The 23,899-nt window shown below is 48.9% G+C and overlaps 1 protein-coding gene across 3 annotated transcripts in view; it reads right to left on the bottom strand.

Annotated features, from left to right (window-relative positions):
• Nucleotides 1–23,899, bottom strand: part of NINL (ninein like) — a 175,430-nt gene that overhangs the window by 60,202 nt on the left and 91,329 nt on the right. For all 3 annotated transcript variants that reach the window (XM_060610471.3, XM_060610472.3, XM_060610473.3), the window contains exons 6-14: nucleotides 22,723–22,789; nucleotides 20,583–20,773; nucleotides 19,733–19,885; nucleotides 17,179–17,349; nucleotides 12,787–12,923; nucleotides 11,220–11,360; nucleotides 5,783–5,957; nucleotides 4,602–4,712; nucleotides 3,923–4,003 (exon numbers count right to left, since the gene is read on the bottom strand). In XM_060610471.3, coding sequence (XP_060466454.3) covers nucleotides 3,923–4,003; nucleotides 4,602–4,712; nucleotides 5,783–5,957; nucleotides 11,220–11,360; nucleotides 12,787–12,923; nucleotides 17,179–17,349; nucleotides 19,733–19,885; nucleotides 20,583–20,773; nucleotides 22,723–22,789 — 1,227 coding nt within the window. The remainder of the gene's footprint in view (nucleotides 1–3,922; nucleotides 4,004–4,601; nucleotides 4,713–5,782; nucleotides 5,958–11,219; nucleotides 11,361–12,786; nucleotides 12,924–17,178; nucleotides 17,350–19,732; nucleotides 19,886–20,582; nucleotides 20,774–22,722; nucleotides 22,790–23,899) is intronic.

Below are 23,899 nucleotides of genomic sequence, written 5' to 3'. Positions count from 1 at the left end.
TCTCCCTACTGATTGCTTATTAGTTGCATGGGAGAAAAAAAACAGTAACTATACAATGGGGAAATTAGGCAACACCTTAACATCACCTATGCTGTCTGGCTGAGAACACATAATCTTAATTTAATACAAAAGAAATATCAGAACAACACGAAATAAGAATGTTTAAAAATCTCTCTTTAAAAATATCCATGTCAGAGACAAAGAAAAGGCTGTGGGAATGTGCTGGAAACTGTTAGGATTTAACACCCAAGGTGATGGTTTTGGAGGCCGGGACTTTGGGAGGTGATAGGATCATGAGGTCTACTAGAACCCTTGGGTCATGAGGGATTAGTGCCCTGTTGTTCGAGATCCCAGAGAAATCCCTTGGAGGCAGCCTTTCCATCTGTACCAGGAAGAGAGCTCTCACCCAATACCAAACCACAAGCCTGACTCCGAGCTAAGGGAATTTCTAGTAGAAGCTTCTGCCTGTCTTACCTTTTAGGAACTAAATTCCTAGAGGCTTCTGCCTAGCTGTCAATCTCACCTTTTATTTTATTTTATTTTACTTTATTTTTTATTTTTTTAATGCTTATTTTTGAGAGACAGAGACAGAGAGAGAGAGAGGGAGACACAGAATCTGAAGCAGGCTCCAGGCTCCAAGCTGTCAGCACAGAGCCCCACATGCGGGGCTCAAACTCACAAACTGTGCAATCATGACCTGAGCCGAAGTCAGATGCTTAACTGACTGAGTGTCTGACTCTTGTTTTCGGCTCAGGTCATGATCTCACAGTTTTGTGGGTTCAAGCCCGCATCGGGCTCTGTGCTGACAGCACAGAACCTGCTTAGAATTCTCTGCCTCCTTCTCTCTCTGCCCCTCTCCCTCCCATTGGCGCCTGAGGTCTCCATCTCTCTCAAAATAAACTTTAAAAAATTTTTAAAAACAAACTAACAAACTGCTAGAAAAAGAAACACTGGGATGCCTGGGTGGCCCAGTCAGTTATGTATCCCACTTGATTTCAGCTCAGGTCATGAACTCACCGTTTATGAGATCAAGCCCCATGTTGGGCTCTGCACTAACAGTGTAGAGCCTGGTTGAGATTCTGTCTCTCCCTCTCTGCCCTTCCCGGGCTCATCCTCACAATCAGTCAATCAATCAATCAGAAAAAAACAAAAACAAAAAACAAAACTTGAGGAGGCCAGAGTGCAGACAGCAGCACTTTCAACAATAGCCAAATTATGGAAAGAGCCTAAATGTCCATCAACTGACGAATGGATAAAGAAGATGTGGTTTATATATACAATGGAATACTACTTGGCAATGAGAAAGAATGAAATCTGGCCATTTGCAGCAACATGGATGGAACTAGAAGATATCATGCAAACTGAAATAAGTCAGTCAGAGAAAGATAGATACCATGTTTTCACTCATAAGTGCATCTTGAGAAACTTAACAGAAGACCATGGGGGAGGGGAAAGGGAAAATAAAAGTTACAGAGAGGGTGGGAGGCAAACCATAAGAGACTCTTGTATACTGAGAACAAACTGAGGGTTGATGGGGGGTGGGAGAGAGGGGAAAGTGTGTGATGGGCATGGAGGAGGGCACTTGTTGGGATGAGCACTGGGTGTTGTATGGCAACCAGTTTGTCAATAAATTATATTTTAAAAAAAAGTGGACAGTTACCTCAGCCTCATTATAATGTGAAAATCCCTCTCTGAATATTGATCCCGAGCCCCAGTAAAAGGAGCCTGCTGCTTTCCCTTGTTTGGCTGTTTTAATTGCTCCCCATTATCTCCCTATTCCTACAAATAAAGCAAGCTTGTGAGGCAGCTCCACTGGCGTAGTCTCTGTCTGCATCTCACCAAAGGAGCAGGCCCACTTGAGTTCAGTACACCACCTCCAGAACTGTGGGAACTAAATCTGGTTTATAATTTCCCCATCTATGACGTTTTTGTTGTAGCAGCCCAAACAGCCTAAGACATAATGTTTCAGACTGAAGGACCTTACACAGACAACTAAAGGCAACATCTGACCCTACAATGGATCCTGTAGGTTAACTAACAAAACTGAAATACAACCAGTAGGTTAAGGTGTTGTATCTGTGGGAATCATGAAGTTAGTAAGTGTGTCACAGTTAGGTGGAATGGGAAGCTGGGTCTTCTGGAAGAAAAGCCCAGATTTCTGGCTTTTGCACATTTCTGTGGTGTAAATAACTCTCACAAGAGCTGATTTCAAGCTATCAAAGGTTTATCAAGAAGCTGGCAAAACTCCTGAACACTGAACAATCAACTCTGTGCACATGCACACCACTGCAAGGAAGCAGGACTAAGCCTGTTCTTCGGAAATGTGTACTGAGTGTAGAGGGGTGGAGTGGCCCCGTGATGCATGTCACTCACCCTGAGATGTTCAGAAAATAACTGTGTATACATATTCATATCCATACACAGCACACAAGTGAGCAAACATGCAACGAGCACATGGAGTAAAATGTAAACAACAGGTGAATATGGGCAAAAGGTATCCAGATGTCCCTGCCACTGTTTTCACTTTTGTAACTTCATGTATTAGAAATTATTTTCCAATGAAAAGTTTTCTTAATGCTCTAAATGTTACTGTGAAACAATCAAAAATATTTTTAAAAATGGAAAAAGCAAATATCTGAATAAATAAACACTAATATGTTCAATATTTCTGATGTTTCAAGAAGTCAAATTTTAAGAACCAAAAGTGAAATTAGTAACAGAGTCCCATGAAAGAAAGATGGATTTATGGGTGTTTGAAAGATTCAGTGGACTAAAGTAACGTATTAACTGATGGTTAGTTACAGGCTCTAAGTCCAGGCAACAAGCTTAAAGGGAGGGAGGAAACACAACATGTGACTGCAATCCCACCTGCACAACAGACCCTAACACATGCCAGCAGGAGGTTCAGGAGGAGGGTGACACAGCTGACAAACACAGGATTTCAGTAGGGTACCCTGGCATCCGGTTTGGAGCAGAGGAAAAGAGCACAGGGCAGGAAACAGTGGGTCATGTCACACTCCAGAACAGCATGGGCTCACCTTTATCCTCTGGTGTTGCCAAAGCAATGTACAGCAGGAACAAAGTCAATTCTGACTTTAATTTGGAGGGAGATCATTAAGAAGTGAATTGATCATAGACCCTTAATAACAAACAATAATGTTTTATCTGTTGGGGTCCTGGATCATTTTAAGAGTGTGACAGGGGTGTGATACGTTTCAGCACCACTGACCTATTGTTCACCACCTATGCCTTGCTCTGCGGTGTCTCTAACTAATGGATGGTCCTTGGTAGGTTTGGCTACCTGCATGGTGCCTGGAAACACTGAGGGGGGCTTCAGAACTGGTGCCAGTCTATCAGCCTTGGCCAGCCTGTGGGGGGCTCAGCATGGGCACCACACAGGCAAGTTGGGTCACCTCTCCTTGAAGAACATGAAACTTGGGAGGATCCATTAGTAGAACACAGGCTGAGATCACAGGCTCCACTTGCTCTGCTCATACACGGATGCTCCTGCTGACCCATACTGGACTATCCTTCATGTGGAGGTCAGGAATGTGGGCCACTATGAATGACAGGCCACTCCCAGGCAGGAGGGTGAAGTATGAGGCCTACACACCACCACCCAGGTGTGAACCAGTCAGACCCTGATAACTTGCACCATCCACCCATCTCATGGGCTCTAACACCCCACTCTTAGCAAGCACGGCCAGGTGAAGGCTGCGCAGCCTTCTGGCACCAGATCTCTGGAGGGCCAAGCTCTCAGAACCTTCCCCAGCACCACTGCCCTTGCTGTAAAGTGGGCTGGATGGTTCAGGGCAGGGGTGCATGAAGACCCCATGCACCAAAGACAAAAGCAATGTCCCAGTGAAAGACAAAGTAAATGTGATGGCTTGGGATGGCAAAGGGGGCCAGGTGGGGCACATACCCGGCACTTGAGCTCGTATTCCTTTAGGACCTCTACAAACCGCTCCTCCTGGGCCAGGAGCTCTGTACTCTGTGGCTCCAGCTGAAAGTCAGACCCACACAGAAAAATGATAGGACCTCAGACCAGGTAGAATGTGTGCTGTCACCCCATCATGCTCCTCCCACTAGGCTCAGCATCTCCAGGTACAGCCTTCCATCCCTCCTCCTCCTCCCTCCCTTCATTTAAAATATCTCAAGGCAGAAGGATGCTCTGAATTTATGGAAGGTGGTCATACTCTCAACTGGAGTCTGGGGTGCATTCCTACCTCAGCTGCCTGGGATGCCCCCTGCCTGGACCTCTCCATGCAGCACCTCCACTCCCCTCCTTCTCCCAAAGTGATGGGCAGGGCCAGATGGAGGGCCTCATGGTAGGCATGGAGCTCTCTTCTGTGCCCCCCACCACTGAGAACCTATCACTGGGGTCTGTACACATGGTGCTGGCGAGCCCTGGCTCTGTCACTAAAAGATCAGCACCCCTGCACTGCAACGAAGAGGAAGAAAACAGAAGGAAGGTCAATCTGCTGATTTTTCTCTCCATTCTGGAATTTAAGTAAGAAAAAACAATTCAGTCACCTATGGATTCAAGTCCCTGACACTTTTTACCCAGTAACCAGAGACTCAGAATCAGCAAAAGGACTTGCCTTGTCCTTCAACACAAATTCCAGGTCATTCTGCAATTTCAAGACCAGCTTCTCTGATTCCGAAAGCTTTTCCACAACTTCAATAATCTCCTTCTGTAATCGACTGTTTTCCTACAAGACAAAACCAGCAGTTTACCGGGCTTTGGGAGTGGAGGACAGAGCTGTCAGCAGCTTATCTCCCCTCTGCATCAAAAACTTATTTCTAGCAGTACTCCCAATCAGGGAAGAAACCTGCAAATGCAGGTGTCTGCTGCTCACTGATTGCAGGAGAGGAGGCTGTGCTGGGGAACCAACCCCACAGAACCCCTCACCAGTGCTCGTCGCTTTCCTCACTGCTCTTACTTCTCCCACCCCCAGTGCTCAAGAAGGCTATGAGTAACACAAGAGGCTGGGGGCAATCCTTTCTGAGCTGTTTTCTGAATGAGGGATTTGAAACTACACACTTATAGTTCAGATGTCCAGCAGGGGAGGAAGGCAGTGCCCACAGACATGGAAAATCATGGAGAAGAGCAGTAAGGACACGGTGTGGGCAAGGGCCCAGCTTCTCCCCCAGGCAGACAGAGACCAGGCAGATGTGGAAAGAATCTGCAGGCTCTGAGTTAGGAAAAGAAGAGGAAGGCAGGAGCAGAGGATGGACCAGGGAACACCTCACTGGATGGAATTAAATGCTGGGTGGCTGTGGATCACAGGACACTCACCAAAGCCCAGAAAACTCCCTCTGCTTCAGACCACACACCCAGGACTCCCAAAGAGTGGGCTTTAGGTTTTGGTCTTTGGCTGACCCCACAGATGCTCTGGTTTCCAGGGGGTGCAGCAAAGTTGGCCGCCGCCACTGACCCTCCATGACCATCATCCCCCTGACCCAGAGCAGAGAGTAAGAGCCCCACAGGTCTCAACCTGTCCTGGTGCCCCCACAACCAGAGAGAAGGAAGGGGTAATGCGTCTTGTGGAAAAGCCAGGACCCTTCTTGCTTTGGCTGAGAAATGTCCTATCTTTGTGGCTGCAGCAAATGTTCCTTAGTTGGAAATCGCAGGCATTTCCCTCCCACAGAAATGTAATAAGGTCACTAGGAGGTATTCAGTCCCTGACCAGGAAAATGTGGGATGTGGGAGGATGGACCCTCAGGCAACCTCATGTCTTTCCATGCAGGATGTCCTAGGGAGACACAGCTCCCCACCTACCTTCAGGGCCAGAGTCAGCTTCCCACGTAGGTTGGCCTCCTCGCCCCGCAGACGCTCCAGGTCCTTCTCCAGCACAGCTGTCTGTCTGCAGGTCTGCTCCCAGAGCAGCTCACGTTCCCTCTCCACCTCAGACCGCAGGAGGCTCAGCCTTTCCTGGTACCCCTGCTCCAGGTGTCTGCATGGTACACAAGGAATATGTCATGTTGGGTCCCAAGGGGCACCGCCTAGGCCCATACTGACCCCCGTCTCTCCAGGGACATCTCCCAAGCAACATGGCCTTTCTTCCTTGGAACCTTCCAGCCCACAGCACTTGGCCACACTGTCTGGTACTCCATTGTTCCTGCTTGACAGAAGGGGTCACTGAACCTCAGCTAAGCTGCAGATGTTGTAAGGGCAGGGGCCCTGCTTTAAATCCCGCCCTACCCTGGGTCTGGTGGTGGATGCCCCACTCAGGGCTGGGGAAGGTGACAAGGGATGCAAGCAGGTCCCTGGACCCTCTGGAGTGAGCTAGCGAATGCTTTCTGGGAGTACACCTCTCTAATGCCCTCTGCCTTTCAGCCGCCTTCCACACCACAGCAGCCATCAAATGCCTTGGATAACCAAATGCGCACAAACGTAAGCCTCTAGTGCAGGACTCAGGCAACATAAAACCTGGGGACAGTGAATCCCAAAGCAATCAGAGGACAAGGTAGGAGGCATTTTTTTTCACCTCAGTTTCTGCCTTACTCTTTTTAAAGAACCAGTTCTATCAGCAGAAAAAAGTGCCAAATCTTAGTTTTATCACTGAAACAACCACTTAGCAGGATCTCTCAAACCAAGTCTCTCTAGACTGAAGATGAGCAAAACTCGTACTTCAGCAGAGAGCTTGGCAACATTAATAATTAAGAAGAGAACACTGAGGGACACCTGGGTGGCTCAGTCGGTTGAGCGTCCAACTTCGGCTCAGGTCAGGATCTCGCAGTTTGTGGGTTCGAGCCCCGTGTCGGGCTCTGTGCTGACAGCTCAGAGCCTGGAGCCTGTTTCAGGTTCTGTGTCTCCCTCTCTCTGCCCTTTCCCACTCATGCTCTGTCTCTCTCTATGTCCCTCAAAAATGAATAAATGTTAAAAAAAATTAAAAAAAAATAAGAAGAAGAGAACACTGGGGGCTTGTCCTCCAGCCCCTCCAGACAGTCTGGACTTTCATTCTCATCCCGAAACTTTAAGGAAAGAAATGGAGGGAAAGGAAATGGAGAAAGGGCAGCTGTTACTTAGGGGAAAATAGTAAGATGAATCTAGCTAATGTAACACTCCACAAACTTTTGGGGTAATTTTTTAAAAATACTTATTTGACCATACCACTCCACTCTTTAAAAACTTGTGAAATATCCAGCAAAAGGAAAATGGATAAATAAGATATGGTAGACCCACATAACAGGATGCTCTGTGGCCATCACAAAAGCATATGTGATATAATACCATTTTGTAAATAATTAGGTACATGGGAAAAAAAAGTGAATGACATAAAAAATGCCAGGAGTGATAATTTCTGGGTGAAACTTCTGCTTTTATTTTTACTTTTACCTGCATTTTCTATAGTGAATGTGTATCATTTATTACTTTTGCAGTTAAGAAAAACCAAATACAGCCATAAAAGCCTCTTCTAGAAATTCCTGATAATGCTCCAGTACTCATGGGGCAAAATGCAAACTCATGGGGCCTTCACGTGTCCCTTCACCAGATTCTCAGACCGAGATAAAGTTTTTGAGTTTGTGATTCTTTGACCCCAGGAAGGACATCATAAAATTATTCCCATATGGTTGGGAGAGAATCAAGCCTAGCACACTGTGACTGAAGCAAATCAGTTTTCCGTTACTCAAACTGATCATCTCAAATCAATTTACATTTAGCTCTTGGACACAATTCTTGAAAAAGGAGTTTTCTCCCGTGAATAATATTAACCAAGGGCTGGGAGGTTGCAGTACAGGCTGTCAGCAGAGGAAGGTTGTGTGGGAGTCAGACTGCTCCAGAGTCTAGAGAGGTCCCTGTGGGCCCCTCTCACCCAGGGTCCCAGTGAGGCTTCAACTCAAGGTCTCAGTGGTGCCAGATCAGTCCCACTCCTGCTCAGGTGGGATCCCAAGTCTCCAAGTCAGTAGTGAGTCTAACAACACACTGTTAGAAGAGCCATGAGGAGGAAAGGGGAGGTACTGAGAAAGGAAAAAAGCTCTGTTGGCTTCTTCCAAGGTTCCTTCAGCTCCTAATTTGCAGTAATAGTCTCACTCTGTGGAAACCCATGCTGACCTCATCTCCTATTTTGTGAAGTCAGGGAACTAAGGAGGCTATGACAGGTGAGCAAAATCATACATCTGTAGCTACAAGAACCAACACTCTGAACGTTCTTTTTTTTTTTTTTTTTTTTTTTAACGTTTATTTATTATTGAGAGACAGAGAGACACAGAGTGTGAGCAGGGGAGGGGGCAGACACAGAATACAAAGCAAGTTCCAGGCTCTGAGCTGTCAACACAGAGCCCGATGCGGGGCTTGAACTCACAAACTGTGTGATCATGACCTGAGCCAAAGTCGGTCACCCAACCAACTGAGCCACCCAGGCACCCACACTCTGAACATTCTAATTTCACCTGCGGGAACGCGCTCAGCAAGAAGGGGTGAGCAGGGCGGCTTACGGCTGGATGCCACAAGGGAATCAGCTAAACAGAGACAGTCAATTGCTGACAAGAGACAAACTGCAGTTATTTCCTAACTAAACGCTCCTTTGTGATAAACACCACCCATGCTCCACACTGAGATAAGGGAGGCTCAGCAAGGCCACAGTCAGCACATCCACACAGAAGTCAAGGTGTCCATTGCCGGTCTCCCCACCCTGGGCTCCTCGGCCTTACTGACACCTCCTTATAAAACCATGTTTATTTATTTTTCTCAGGTTTGATTGGAAGTATTTTTGAAAATTTGGTGAAAGGATCCTTAATGTTTGGGTTTCCTGAACATTCCCATTATCTTGGGAGAGTCTTTTGTGCAGGAGTGTTGGAAGTGAGTATGCATGTGTGCACACTTGTACACACACACGTGTACTCTCTCACACTCATGCCCCTTGACACCATCTCTTGCATACTCCTTCTCCACACCAGGCAGAAGTAGGTGTGGACATCCGATGGTGAGCAGACGAGGATCTCAGCCTGTTGCATTCAGCCTTCCCCAGCCACCCCCAGGAAGGAAAGGCCGATTCTAGAGTCCCACAGACTCAGATGTGTGGCTCTGCTCCATGCAGAGCCTGCTCCCCCACAGACTAGGAGTAACAGCCACAACTCTCCCTTGGATCCCTGAGTACAAGGATCCTGTGGGAAGGTGAGCTGATGGGGTTCATGTGCTAACTTAGGTTGGCAATACGTGACTCCAGGTGACCCCAGCCTGGGAAGGTGATGAGCTCTCTACCCTGCAGTGCTCCTCCTGCATAATGGTCTGTTCTCACACTTCTAATACATGGCAAGCCAGGGCCTCACACTCTCTTATCTTGGGGACAGTACAGGACAAAGAGAGAGGAGACCTGGCTTCAAATTTTGGGCCACACTTGTTGCATGATTACAGGCAAGCTACTGCACTGCTGCAAGCCTCAGTTTCTTTAGCTGAAAAATGGGGCTAAAATGGCCTGTTTGGGGTAACTATGGCTGGTAACTCAGGTGACACTTGGCATACAACAGGAGCACCACAACAGTAACAGTAGTTTCACAGGCCAGAAGCTCCTTCCTGGAGGGCCGATCGGCTCCTCAACCCCGAGATCTCTGGCTGCACAGTGGAGGCACACTGTGTCTCTGGTGAAGATGAACTGGAATGGGCTCTTGGGCTTCAACCCCACTGTTTAGTTGGACTGGCCCCATGTGGTCATGAAAGCCCCCATCTGCTGTGGCCACCTAGCAGACCTGCAGAGCCCCAGGAAAGCTGGCTGCACCCCAGGATACCTCCAATCCCTCCCAGTGTGAGCCATGAGGCCCTGGGGTAAGGACTTTGTAACTGACTGTGATAGTCCCCAGGCATGACAGGAGCAAGCCTTCCTAGGGATGGTGCTCAGAAGCCTGCAGTAAGGCAGGTGGGAGCAGGTAAATGTCCCTGTGAAGGCTATTATGCTGCCCAGCCAGGGCCATGTAAAAGGGGCTTCATGTACATCACGCTACAAGACCCACACACACTGCCAATAGGGCTGGTGTAAGAAAAGTGTTACCTTCAAATGCTACAACCACACAAGACAGGGAGAGGCAACATCCCAGAGGCACAGGAATGAGATGGCTTGTCACAAGCTCTCAGACATCTGCTTGCTGAAACCATACATGCCACGTGAGTTATTACTTCTCTTTCTCATACATTTCGCAGAGGCCCACTCTCCACTAACCCATAGGCATGAGATGCGCCCGGTGGCTGCATGCACCAGGACCTGTTAAGAGCTCGAAAACACTGACCTGTGCCCTCCTGTGCAGAGGATGGTCTTTCACCATTCCCATTTCACAGATGAGGAACCTCAAGGACTCTGTCCACCCAGGATCACAGCAAGGGCTGTTGAGGGAGAATGAGGAGGGGAGGCTGGCAGCCCTCCTGTGCCCCCACCACTAGCACTGCCAAAAGCTGAGTGTACCACACTGGTTTTTCCACAGCACACACCCTTTGCTATACTTGAGGAGACACCTTCAAGTGACAAAAGCTTTGAGAAAGTAAATAACCAGGTAAGCTCTGCCAGGGATGCCTAGCATAGACTGTACACCAGAGTGGGGTGAAAATCTCCTCTTTGCCTGCTCCAGCCTGGGAGATCCTCAGGGGCTGGATTTCTTCACATTTTGGCTAATAAACCAGAGAATGGGTTTTGTGTCCATAAAAAAAAGATCAGAAATCCTTTCCTCTGATCTGCCCAGCCACCAGCGTGACTGATGGAGCAAACCGCTCACCAGGGATCTGTTTAACTCATCATAACTTACAATACCTGAAGTCATGTTTTGGGCTCTGGGCTTCTACCATATTAACCTCCTTTCAACAGGTTCTAAAACCATTCACCAGCCCTCTCTCAAAACATTCATCCATGTCACTAGCCACAGGTACACACAGAAGACACAGTTTGGGTGGGACAGACCCCATAAGTAAAGCGGAGGATAGGAATTTTCCCTGCAGCCCACAGGCACACATAGCTGGATGCCCCTGCACCATGAGCTCACATCATAAAGAGCAAGGCTACTATTTTAAATGCACACCTCTTATTTCAAGGAAGGATATCCCCAGAGGTGCACCTTCTAGATTTCTCCTGGCTCAGGTGAGGAGGGCCTCAGCTCCACCATGTTCATGACCATGGCCTCAGCTAGTGGCAGACCCACATCCACCACCCACCCTTGGCCAGAGCCGGGGAATCATGGCCCAGCTGCTGAGAAGCCATGGCTCTGCACTTGGGTATGACTGCGAGACCTACTGGATCTTCTTCTCCGTGAGATGCTCTAGGGCAGAGTGACAGTCATCCATCTCTTGAACAAACTCCAGGTTCCTCTTCTCAGCTTTCTCCAGGTCCTGCCTCGCCTTGTCTCGCTCCCTTGCCATCTGCTCCACTTGTCCCCTGCCACAGGAAGGAGACAGTGTCAGAGGGGGGATACCTGCTCTGGGCCCAACAACCCCTGTGTCTCCATGAATGATAGAAAGGGCTGCCTTAACTGGGTGCTGAGCATGGGCAGTGCTGTGCTCTGACCTCACTGCTACTACTAACCATTTCCTAAAAGTGGTTTCCAGAATTACTATGCCTGTTTTGCAGATGAGAGAGAGGCTAAATGACTTGTCAAGGAAGGTTTCTGGAAGGTTTCTGAATCAAGGAAGTCTGAACGTAGAGCCTTATGTTGTGTGACACCTCCAGATGGCCCAGAACAGGTAATAATTTATCCATGTCTCCCTCTTGTCCCCTCTCCCAGGGATCCCCAGCACCTAATCCAGGACTGGACACATGATGAAGAGAAGGCTGGCACCCATCACCCTGCCTGGTCACACCCTGTCACCTGCAGCCAGGTATCTGGATGAGTCACTTAGAGCAGAATGTGATTTGTGTGTGTAGCTCTCACTCTTTCCATTTACCCCAGTCCCCACATGAGGTTATGCACTAACCCTTGGCACTTGCTATTCTGGTGACTGTTTATCCCCCTGAAGGAACACAGAGCTTTTCTCCCTCCACCCTCCCAAGGCATAGTCTCTGGTCCTATTCTGAGAGTGCCTGAGGTCAGAAAGCTCATCTGTCAGCATCTAATTGAATGCAAAATCCTGAGGATGGAAATCATGATTTCTTCCCTGCAGCTTTGAAACATCAATAAACACAAAAACAATCTTTATGCCAATTTGCTGAGCATATGGATGGCCTGAATACTCAGCTAATTGAAACCTGAACCCAACTAAAATGGAATGCATTCTCAGGCCCCCTGTCATTGTGCACTGGGTGACCATGTTGAGGAACACTTCGTTCTACTGTCCTGCCAGCTGCCCCAGCCCAGGACCCTCTGCCTGTTCTTGGAACACATCCCTGCCAACTGTAAGATTTCTGTCTCTGCACCCGAGAGCTCCAGTGTCAGCAGGATGAGTGTCAGGTTCAAATTCCCCCTTTGGAATGTTGCTAAAAGGAACTAAGGGAGGACCTCAACATCAGTTTCTAGGCTTCTTACCAAGTGTGAAAGCAGACTGGTGACTCAGAAATTCTGTGGCCGTTAAAGCCCTAGCAGCAGCTACCACACAGGCCACTGGGTCCTGAGGCCCCTCTGAGACCACACAGGAGGATGCCACTCGAGGCACAGGTAGCCCTCTTCTGCACTCACAACTCAGCTCTTTCCCTGTCCCACCAAGAGTGCCCACTAAAGGACAGCCAGTGGGAAAGGTGGTGTCAAGTCCCTTGTCCCCTGGGACTGGCTTGGGGTAGACAAGGGCAGACTGCCCATTTCCCTCCAGGCAACGCAGCCAGCTATACCTCCACAACCTCCCCAACCTCCCCAACCACACTGGGCTCTTACTGGCGGAAGCTCAGCTCCTGGCGGTAGCAGGCCAAGGCTGCCTGTTGAGTGGCACCACCGACCATCATGAGCTCATTCTCAAGGGCCCAGGTCAGCTCCAAAAGATTCACCTTCTCATCCACACTGAAGCCAAGACTCTGGAAATAGCAAAGCCCATTGGGCGGGAAAGGATGTGTGACTTCTCCAAATACTTCCTGGCTTTCCTAAGAATAGGCCAGGCCCAGATCCACACTGTCCTGGTGGCAGCACCTGCCAACTCTTCTGTCTGTAAAGTCTCTGCCCTTCCCCCACCCATGTTACTCTGGTCTCCCCTCCCCCATAGTCCCTGTCAAAGCCAAGTTCTCCCCTCACCCCTCATCAGGGAGTATACGACCCAGGCTGGACAAAGACCTTCTTCCTGAAAAGGTAACTGACACAGAAGCAGAGGACGTCATGGGGACTGATAAGAGGCCGGCGGAGAGGCCATTTTCTGTGAAATAAGTTGCTGTATGAACCCTGCTAGCCTTGGGAGCTGTGTGAAGAGAACTGACCTGAGCCCAACACCACCAAGAAGCAAGCAGAGGATAGATGTAAAAGAGCCCTGACGACACCTCTGGGCACCTTCTCCCAAGTGCCTGCTCACGTGAGCCCGTAATATCCTCTCTCCTTAAGACATTTTGAATTGAGTTTTTATCATTTCAAACTAATAGAATCTCCATGAAGTATTATGTATGGGTGGGTAGTTTTGTTGGTAGGAAAACGATCTAACAGAGAGATGAGCCATGGCCTAGTGGAGTGGAGCATTCTTTCCCTCAAGATTTTGAAAATAAGAGAATAAAACCGTTTACATTAAATGTATTGTACCACAATAATAATAATAATAATAAACCATACCCATATACCCCTCTGCTCAACTGACAATAACTAACACTTGCTACATTTGCTTTTTTAGTGTTGAGTATTCTTGACCTCTGCTCCTTCTATGATGTCAAAAAATTACAGTTACACCCACATCTAGAGGCAGGCACCATGTCAGGGACTGGAGAGAAGGGGCCACAGCATTCTCAGTCACACAAGGAAATGAGGCATGCTCTCTTTTTTTAAAAAAATTTTTTTTAATGTTTGTTTATTTTTGAGACAGAGAGAGACAGAGCGTGAACAGGGGAGGGGCAGAGAGAGAGGGAGACACAGAATCTGAAACAGGCTCCAGGCTCCGAGCTGTCAGCACAGAGCCTGACGCGGGGCTCGAACTCACAGACCGTGAGATCATGACCTGAGCTGAAGTCAGACGCTTAACCGACTGAGCCACCCAGGCGCCCCCCTTTTTTAACTTATAAAATGGAGACCAGGCTTTCCACTGCTCCCCCACTTCCCAGAGCGCTTCTGAAGAGAAGTGACATCAGGGTAAAGCATATGGAATAACTGGGAAGCTCAAGCTGTTATTCCACAAGTAAAGACGTCCCAGCCATCATGTCACCAGACAGAGGGCACAGACATGATTGGTCACAGCAGCAACTTCCTGACCAAGAAGAAAGGAGTCATCAAAAACCACATGGCAAGGGTGTAAGCCAGCCTCCAAGACAGCCCCGTGTCTCTCACCTCCTGGCACCCATACCCAGGTATTCCCCTCTCACACACAACAGGGCCAACCTGTGTCACACACAGGACACTGAGGAAGTGACAGTGTATGACTTCCAAGGTTGGGGCTTGGAAGACACATAGCCTCCTCCTCACTCTCTCTTAGATGGCATTCCCAGGAAGTCACTGCCTAGTTGTGAGGAAGCTCAAGCAGCCCTAGGAAGGGGCCATGTGCAAGGAATGAAGGCCTCGTGCTACACCAAGTATCAATCTGCCAACTTGGGAGCAGCGGTCCAGCCCCAGTCAGTCATTCACAAGACTGAGTACTGGCTGACATCTGATCAACCTCAGGGGAGACCCTGAGCTAGAGCCACCCACTACATAGCTCCCAAATTCCGGACCCACAAAAACTGCTCAAGACAAGAAGAGTTATTGTGTTTCAAGGTGTAATTTAGTGGTAATTTGTCGAGGAAGGACAAATAACCATTCCCAGGCCTCCTCCTAGAGCACTCTCAAGGGCCTGGATAAGAAGCTCCCTGAAATGGCCAGGGGTTTTGAGAAGCTGGGTATGTGATGTCAGCACATCCACACTAAGGGCTCACCCAGCTGATGCTTCCTTCTCAAGAGAAAGGCCTTTCTTTTTCAGACATGGTGTGCTTGGTTGTCTTGGTAGGACCAGCAGCCTGTGGTCTTCACCACCAGCATCACAGGTAAGCAGTTTCTGAGAGCGTCGAAGGCAGGAAGGGCCCGACCTGACATACCAGGATACCCAGAAGGCCTGCCCCACTCACTGCTGCTCCTGCCCTGGCTATGTGGGCTCAGGCAGCGACCTCATCTGTCATGTGAGACAGAAACAACTACACTGAGTGAAGAGTAAACAATGTCACAAACTTCACAGGTCCTTGCTTGGTGCCAAGTGCTGAGAGTTCAGTAAACACCTCTGCCCTTCAACAAAATGGAAGCAAATCCTCAATGCAACTAGTAAATTACAAATTGCTAAGGAAATGGAAATATTCTCTGACAGGAGGAAAGCAATAAAAAGGGTAAGTTATGAAGTGTCAGAGGCAAATTTGAGACTCACCACGCTCTAAAGGCAGCCAGCCCACCTCCAAATGACAGGGAATCAGGAATACAGTTTCAGGGAGAATCTCAAAACTGTGAATCCCTTTGCTCTTTGCCCTCCCAGGGGGCCAATCTAGTGACTAGGGCTCAGCCTCCAGCTCTCCCAAGGGCCAGGTTCCCAGTTCTGGCCTTACTGTCCAGTCTCTGCCCAGGCTGCTGGGTGGCCACACTCAGCAATGGCTAGGCCCAAAAGGGCCTCGCCCAAGGTGTCAGGAGGACTATCTTAAAGGTTGTCATTGAGCTCCTCTGTGAACTGTTAGTTTGGCTAATAAGGACATTTTCAGAGGCAATATAAAAAAGCCTACCAAGAGTTAAAATGTGTAACTTCAGAAATCTAGCCTACCAAGAAACACCAGCATAGGAACAGGAGGATATATAATCTAAACAAAATTTAGAACAGAAAAAAAATCTACATGTCCAATGATAAGAAAAAGGTAACAAATTAACAAGATATACAGTATACCAATTTTGCAAAAAAAATTTTTAAAGCTGGAATATCCAAATATATATTTCTTTTCTGTGCTGGGGAAAAGCTCTGCAAAAACTCCCACTGAGCCGTGAGGTGTTGCTACTCCTACAGAATGGGAGCAAAAGGGGGCAGGCTTTATTACTTTATGATTTTGTGTACAGTTGACACTTAAAAAAAATTTTTTTTAATGTTTATTTTTGAGAGAGACAGAGTGCGAGCAGGCGGGGGTCAGAGAGAGAGGGAGACACAGAATCTGAAGCAGGCTCCAGGCTCTGAGCTGTCAGCACAGAGCCCGATGTGGGGCTCAAACTCACGAACTATGAGATCATGACCTGAGCCAAAGTCAGACGCTTAACCAACTGAGCCACCCAGGCTCCCCCAGTTGACATTTTTTTTTTTTTTTTTACAGCACAAAGTGAAATTTGGAAATGAAGATCAGCAGTCCAGCTTACACACACACTTTTCCCCAGTATTCTTTTCTTACCCTTGTTCAGCCCCTGTGCACAACTGACTTGACTGCCCCAGAGCAAGCTCCCTTCAAACCCCAGGGGTCTGGCCCTGTGTCCCTAGGGGAGGTTGGACTGGCCCCCAGAAGAGGCCTGACCCCATCTGAAGACAGTCTTATGGGCCAACCCCCCGAAGAGCATGCAGGAACTCGGGAGGAGGCAGCAGGGCAGTGTACCTCCACACCCAACACGGTGGAGGAGGGGGTCCGGGCAAGCAAATGAGGGGAGAAGAGCTTGGCCAGCCAGGCAGCAGCTCTGGGCAGAATTCGGGTTCACTATGGAGCTCATCTTCCACAAAATGGAAACACTCAGACTACTGGGACAGTGACATCCAGTAAGATGTCTCTACCACAAGGTAGGAAATTTTCTCCCCTCGTCTGGGATGGAACTCCATTGTCCAGGTAAGCAAAACATCTCCAAGGCTAACAATGTACTGAGGGAAATGTCTAAGATACCAAAACCTACCTTCAAGTGGATTTGTTTCAGATTTGTTTTCTCTGCTTATTTATTATCTCTTAAAGTTAAAATTTCTTATATTTTAATGGCAAAAAAAATAAAGAGGAAAATGATTCTAACAGGCCTTCCCTACATGGGGTTCCCCCAGAGAGTGCAGGCCCTGTGTGTCTGTGGGATTCTCTGTCCAGCCTCCTCTGAGAGCAAAGGGCCCTGAGGTCCCCCGCTGGCCCCATGCTGCCTGCATGCTCCCTCCAGGGCAGCTGTGAGTGACCAGTTCCAGACCTGCAAGATTTCTCTGCTGTTCCGAATCCCCTCCTGGGCCCACAGGGTGATGAGCTGCTCAGGAAAGGCAAAGCCGGTGCCATCATCAATACTGCACAAGAGGCGCAGGCCTGAGCACACGGACACCAGGGATGATGTTGTGGCAGTCTGGCAGCTGCCCTCCTCCGGGACCTGTGTGTAGAGAAAGTGGAAGTGCCTCTTGTTTATTTTTAGTATTTTCCAACTTCAGTAGCCTGTGCTCAACCTTTCACTGTCTCATTGAGGTCTGTCAAGAACAGCTCACACAGTGACCATTAGCTCTGTCTCCCAGACTAGTAAACAAAGGCATGACACCATCTCACAGTGTGCCCAAGACTGCACGGCTCTGCAGGTAGCAAAGTGGGGATTTGAACCCAGAGATCTGGGCACCCAGCCTATTGCCTTCTCTAAGACACTGGTGCCTGCTTTCCTACTGTCTACCCGAGGCTTGGCCCAAGGAACACATTCCAACACCCGTGTGGCCTCACATGTCAGCAAGAGCTTCTTAGTGGGAGGCATGAAGGGGTTTTAACCTCTCTCTCCCAAATCAGTACTGGTGTGCACCCGGCCTCAAAAAGCTAGAGAAGGCACATGCCAATGCTCAGAAATCCAGCCTGTGGAAAGAAACCCAGGACAGGCTTAAAAGAAGAGGCCCAAACAAAGTCACCCATCTGCTCAGGCCTCAGAAACACATCTCATAGCTGACAGAATTGGAGAGTTTTAAGAGGAAGGGGAAAAAAAATCTCTTGGCCAGAAAGCTGACCTGTTAGGCTTAAGGGCTATGAGAATCCATCAAGCAAGACTGCTTTCTGCCCCAGGCTGGCATTCTCTTCAGAACCAGCATTTGCTATCTGGGGCTATAAGAATGAGGAAAAACAGTCCCTTCCTTCTGGCCACTGGGGTTTCCGGCCCCCCCACCGCCCCTAGGGAACCCTTTCCTTGTTGGCCTCCTCTCAACTCCCCTCAAAGGAGTCTCTGCTATTCCTAAACATTCCAGGCTTTTCTCATTGCCTGAAACACTTCCCCCCAATGCTTCCATGGCTGGGCACTTTCCAGGGCTCCACTCTGACACCCCCTCCCATCCCAGCACCTCTCTCCTGGCACTCACCACCTCAGCAGGTACTCACAGGCCCATATGCTCTCATCTGTTCTCAGCCATATCCCTATCTCTTCATAAACACTTAGGAATTGGGTGCTTACTAAAGCTGTGCTAGGTATAGCCCTACAAAGTAGGCATGTGACTCCATTTACAAAAGGGGAGAGGACAGACAGCTCAAGAATGGTCAGAAACATGCCATGGCCACAGTGGAGAAGCTCAGATAGCCAAATGCACCTGGACCACCCTTGTCTCCCTCCCACCTGCTTCCTTTGTGAGGACCGTGAACTTGGGGACAGGCATGTCATGGTGTAGCGGTGGGGGGGGGTGCTGGGCCACATACTTGGGGGCCCAGCACCACCATGCCACGCAAGAGTCCACACACACAGGATACAACACCCTCCACCTACAGCTGTGTTAGCTCAGGGCACTTCCTGGGTAGTCAGGTGTTCCTTGGGCACCTGTATCTGACTAGAGGTGGGTCCTGCCTGGTCTCATTCCTGCGCCCCATGGCTCAGAGTCCTGTCCAGCTGTGCTTCCTCATTGGGACACAGGAACAAGGGCAGCTCCACCACAGAGGAGGCACCCTCCCTCCACTGGCTCCAAGCATGACTTGGTGGGACTTCATGGCCTCTGACCTTACATGGCCTGACACTTTCCTTTAACACTCCTAGTTTCTTCTCTCTCCATTCTCATCAGGTTCAGATTCAGAAATGGGACTCTCAGATTACACCTAGTGCAGCAGAAAACAACATTACTCATCTTGTACCGCCACCTACAAACTACAGGATCAGCCACATCAGCAGAGAAGCATTGGCAAGACTCCCCCAGAGAACCTTGCCCTTTGGTGGAAGAGGGAGGCTCTCCTCTCCTGGGATGGAGAAAAACCAAATGCTAAGCCAATGGTCAGCAAATGAGATCACAATTTAAATAACCGCCTAAAATCTGCTCTTCTCCATCTGCAGAGACCTGGTATTTGAATGAGAGATAAAATTCAGGAACACAACACAGGGAGAGTACAAGGAAAGGAGTACCTGGAGAGCTACTCCTAGGGAAGGTACAGAGTGCTCTCACTGCACCACAATGGGGAGGAGAGAAGAAGCTCTTCTAATAGAAGGTACACTGGGATAGGCTTCTTGAGGAGAAAATCGAGGAACTGCCATGTAATCCTCATAAAACCCCTATGAGGTAGACACCATTTTACAGATGAAGAGCCTGAAGCTCAGAGAAGGCAAATAACTCATTCAGGGATACACACTTAGGGAGGGGCAATGCCAGATCAGCAGAAGACCTGTGTGATTCTAGAATCTAAATCACATGGCCTCCCACTCACATACGTATGTGTACATACCCCCACCAACTCCCAGGTCTGTGAAGATGATGAAGGCCAGAGTGACAGCAGTTGCTGCTGTGGTTCAAAGCTTAATCATCCCATTTTACCTGGTGATGAGACCAGGACATGCTCGGTTTGATGGGAGTGGAAGACTCTGGAAGTGAAGTGGGCCCGTGATTGAATAGGCCAAGCTGGAATTCCTCAAGACTCACTCTGCCGTCTCCATCTTGATCCAGTTTGTTAAACAGGTCCTCCAGTTCCTAGACAAAAGCCGCCACACCTGTGCTGAGGCCCCACGCACAAGCAGCTGCATGCCAGTCACCACCACCCAGGCCTTCCCTGGGCAGTCTGCTTGTCCTTACCAAACTCACCTAATGTCCCCTGACTCTGTCTTGTGACATCTACATACCTGGTCAGTTTCCACCCTGCTGTGAAGGGGTGCCACGTGCACTTCCTAATTCCATAAATACCCATTCAGAGTAACTTGCTGGATGGCAGGAAGAAGACATACATATGGAGAGGGTCCTGGGCCCCAGCAATTCAGAGAACAGCAAGGACAGCAGGACTAAGGGGAACTTTAGTAAGGAGGCACTTCCCCATCACATCACCACTGCCCACCCCCCTCCCCTTGGCCCCTGCAAGGGAGTGCAGCCTGCCTCAGAGGGCATAACATCTGGGTTGGGCGGTAGAACTAGGCAATGCAGGAAGGGGAAAGGGCACTCCAGGCAGAGAAAGGGTCATAAGTGCAGGTGCTCAGAAGCTGGTGAGGCAGGCCATACATGACCTGTGTGGGCGCAGACCTCAGCAGAAGCACTGGGAGTTACCAGAGGACTTTAGACCATAAAGTAGTACAACCACATCAGTGTCTGGAGGGTGAAGGGACTCTCCAGATGCAACAGCAACCTGACCACCACAAAGAACCTGTCCTTGAGTGTGGTCTGCCTCAGACCCTCTCACCTCCTTCTCCAGTGCCTGGAGCCCGATGCTTTGGCAGACCACAGCCAGCTCCTGCTCGCTGAGGTGGCCGCTACTGCCAACACCTAGCTTTTCCCAGATGCCACGAACCCGGCTCTCAGGGGTGTCCAGGGGGAGGCTGCAGGGCTTCTGGAGGCATCTGAAGACCTCAGAACCCCAAGCTGGCAGCTGGCCTGAAGCAGGAAGAGTGACAGGTAAACCTGATGTCCAGGTAGAAGCACTTAGGGGAAATATACCAATGCTGGCAACTGACTCTGAAATCGGATGGGCAGGTGGACACACTTGAGTAGTGAAGCATCAAAGGTGGAATCTAGGTGATGAGTACATGGCTGTTCACAATACGATTCTTTCATCTTCATTCTGTGTTTCCAAATTTTCATAATAAAATGTAGGTGAGGGTGGGAGGAACCTCTGGTCCATGTGGGGAAAGCTTTTTCTCATAAAGTCAGACCACTGGAAGCATATAAAAGAGGGCTGCATTATTTGTATTTACAAAAAACAAAACAAAAAAAAACCCTAGTTTTTAAAAAAATAAATTTCAGAAACTAGTGTTTCTGAGCTTTGCCAGAGAAACAACTTGTGGAATGGACAGACATTGGGGGTGCCCGTGAGAAGCCATCATGGATGAGCCATGCTTCAAGCCAGACATTCCCTCTACAGTCGGTCCACGCCACCCAGCCTGACACAGAGAGGCAGCTCAGACTCCACATGACTGAAGTTCCCCATCAGCAGCTTGGGTAATGGGCTACTTTGACATTAATTACTTTGATAGCCCAACTAAGAACAAGAAAGTCACTTTTCCTGAGGAAAGCCAGGCCTGTGTGCTCATGAACAACACTGTGTTGGGTTGAGGAAAATGCCTTAAAAAAATTTTTTTAATGTTTATTTTTGAGGGAGGGGAAGGGAAAAGAGACAGGGAGACATAGAATCTTGAAGCAGGCTCCAGGATCTGAGCTGTCAAGCAGGGCTTGAACTCACAAACTGAGAGATCATGACCTGAGCTGAAGTCAGATGTTTAACCGACTAAGCCACTCACGCACCCTGGAAAATGCCTTTTTTGAGATCTCTTCCAGCATAAAGTGTCTGAAATTTCTAAGTAAAAGCATAAAAGCACCTCTGATACTAGGGTCTATTTCTCAGGAATGGCAAAGGAGATAAATAAATCCTCTGAGGTCTGATGTGAGTTTCATGCACACTGTCAGTTCTAACCCAGTGAAAAGGTTTCTGTTCGAGGCTAGGAAGAACCCAACCTGCTCTGCAGGCAGAGAGACCCAAAATTGCACTGTGCACAACCTTCCTTTCCTGCCCTAGATTTAGAATTTGAAACCAAGACGGTTAAGATGTGATCACTTGGCTGCTCTTCCTTATCTATGTGCTTTGTCCAGCAGCTGAGGTGGGTGCTCAGGTCAGTTCCCCTGACATCCACTAAGTTAAACACTGAACAATGGCTCTCATCCTTGAGGATCACAATCTAGATCATGCTCAGTTCCAACTGCTGATTTTTTACTGCAGCAGAAATTCAAAAGGTCAACTGTGGTCTCCCTCTCCAAGTAAAGTTTCTGCACTTTCTCCTCTGTGTGGGAGGTATGTTTAAAGCATCCCCAGACACACATGTGGGCACACTGCTATCTTATGTACCCCTGCTTTTGCCTTCCAGTTGCCCCTGCAAGGCTCCTGAGGGCCAGGACCACATCTGCTATTTTATCTGGAGCACAGACACAGAGCCACTGGAGGTTGCCAAGACTGCTTGCACACAGCCAGGAAGACGATGTGCCCAGGCCTGGCACATTAAGAAGGGAGTGCAAGAGGCCTGGGACCTCAGGCCATGCCTGCCACCTGGAGTCATGCTGGTCCTCACAGATTGCGAGATGTGGCCCAACCATACTGCCCCCTTGGCCAGGGGCCTCTGTCCAAGGATCTGACCTCAGGGGATGCTGAGCACCAAGTGACTACCTCCCAGCTGGGACCACTTCTGGAGAAGGGGCCCACCAGATACAGCACCCACTCTGCATGCTTCCCAGGAAATTACACATGGCTGGCTCACCAACCAACAAGCCAGCTCCTTGAACTTCAAAGCACTGATCAAAGATAGGGAGCACCAACCATGAGTCTGTGGCTTTACCTTGTGCTTCAAACAACTCATTCTGAGGTTCTTTAGCACTTTCAGCTTCTTCATCTGACTTGAGACTCTGTAGAAAAACGAAAAGAAGGATATATTTTGGAGCTAGGTAGGGACTGAGGAAGAGGACAAACAGCTGGTGAGATGCAGCTCCTCGGGCAAAACCCCCCACCTACAGATGGCCTTTGCACCAAGCCATGAGGCACAGGCACAGAACAGCTCCTTCTCACAGACCAAGCACTACAATGTAGACACAGAGACACATGAGGCTCCTCAACATAAACCAAGTCATCAGTACTTAACACTAAAAACATAATCAAGCACTTGTACCCAAACAGGAATGAAAAATGCTCCCCAAACCAACACCTCCTTGTGGTGCTGGCTTCGGACACCAACACTGGAGAGGAATGGCCAGGGAGTATGGTCAACCTTCCACTGCATGACATTATCTTGCTCAAGCTTGATGGTCCTCACTTCTCTGTACCCTGTCCCTTATCATTCAGATCAGTTCAGCAAACAGTTGGAGGGAGAGTAGTTCTCCCTGTCCCTCCAGGAGCTCCAGGGACAGCATGATACATAGCAAGCACTGACTCCTCAGTGCCCTTTGCAAGCTGTACCCTGAAGGGGGCAGGCCATCAAGAAACACTTGACTGTGGGGCGCCTGGTTGGTTAAGCGTCCAACTTTGGCTCAGGTCATGATCTCACAGTTCGTGAGTTTGAGCCCCACGTCAGGCTCCGTGCTGACAGCTCAGAGCCTGGAACCTGCTTCAGATTCTGTCTCCCTCTCTCTCTGCCCCACCCCCGCTCATGCTTTGTCTGTCTTAAAAAAAAAAAAAAAAAATTAAAGAAACACTTGACTCAGGTAAAAACCTCATGTTTTTGTGGCCAAGTTGGCTGACTACAAAGTCAAAGTCTGCTTCTGACAGGTGCTATGCATCCCACATCTGATTCTGGAAGGAATGCCAAGTTGGCCAAGACTCAGCACTCCTCAGAGCCAGCATTGAAGTGAGAGTGGAATCTGGGAGCAGGTGGTATGTCCCATTTTTCTAATGCATTCAGCCCAACTGACAACCCTAAAAACAGCATTCCTCCATGTTCTAGTTCCAGGGATCAAAGATGGTTTTAAAAAGCAGAACAGGGGGCGCCTGGGTGGCTCAGTCGGTTGAGCGGCCGACTTCGG

This window comes from Panthera onca, chromosome A3 (genome assembly GCF_046562875.1).
Source record: "Panthera onca isolate mPanOnc1 chromosome A3, mPanOnc1 haplotype 2, whole genome shotgun sequence".
Classification (NCBI taxonomy): domain Eukaryota; kingdom Metazoa; phylum Chordata; class Mammalia; order Carnivora; family Felidae; genus Panthera; species Panthera onca.
This window is presented reverse-complemented; position numbering and strand designations above follow the sequence as displayed.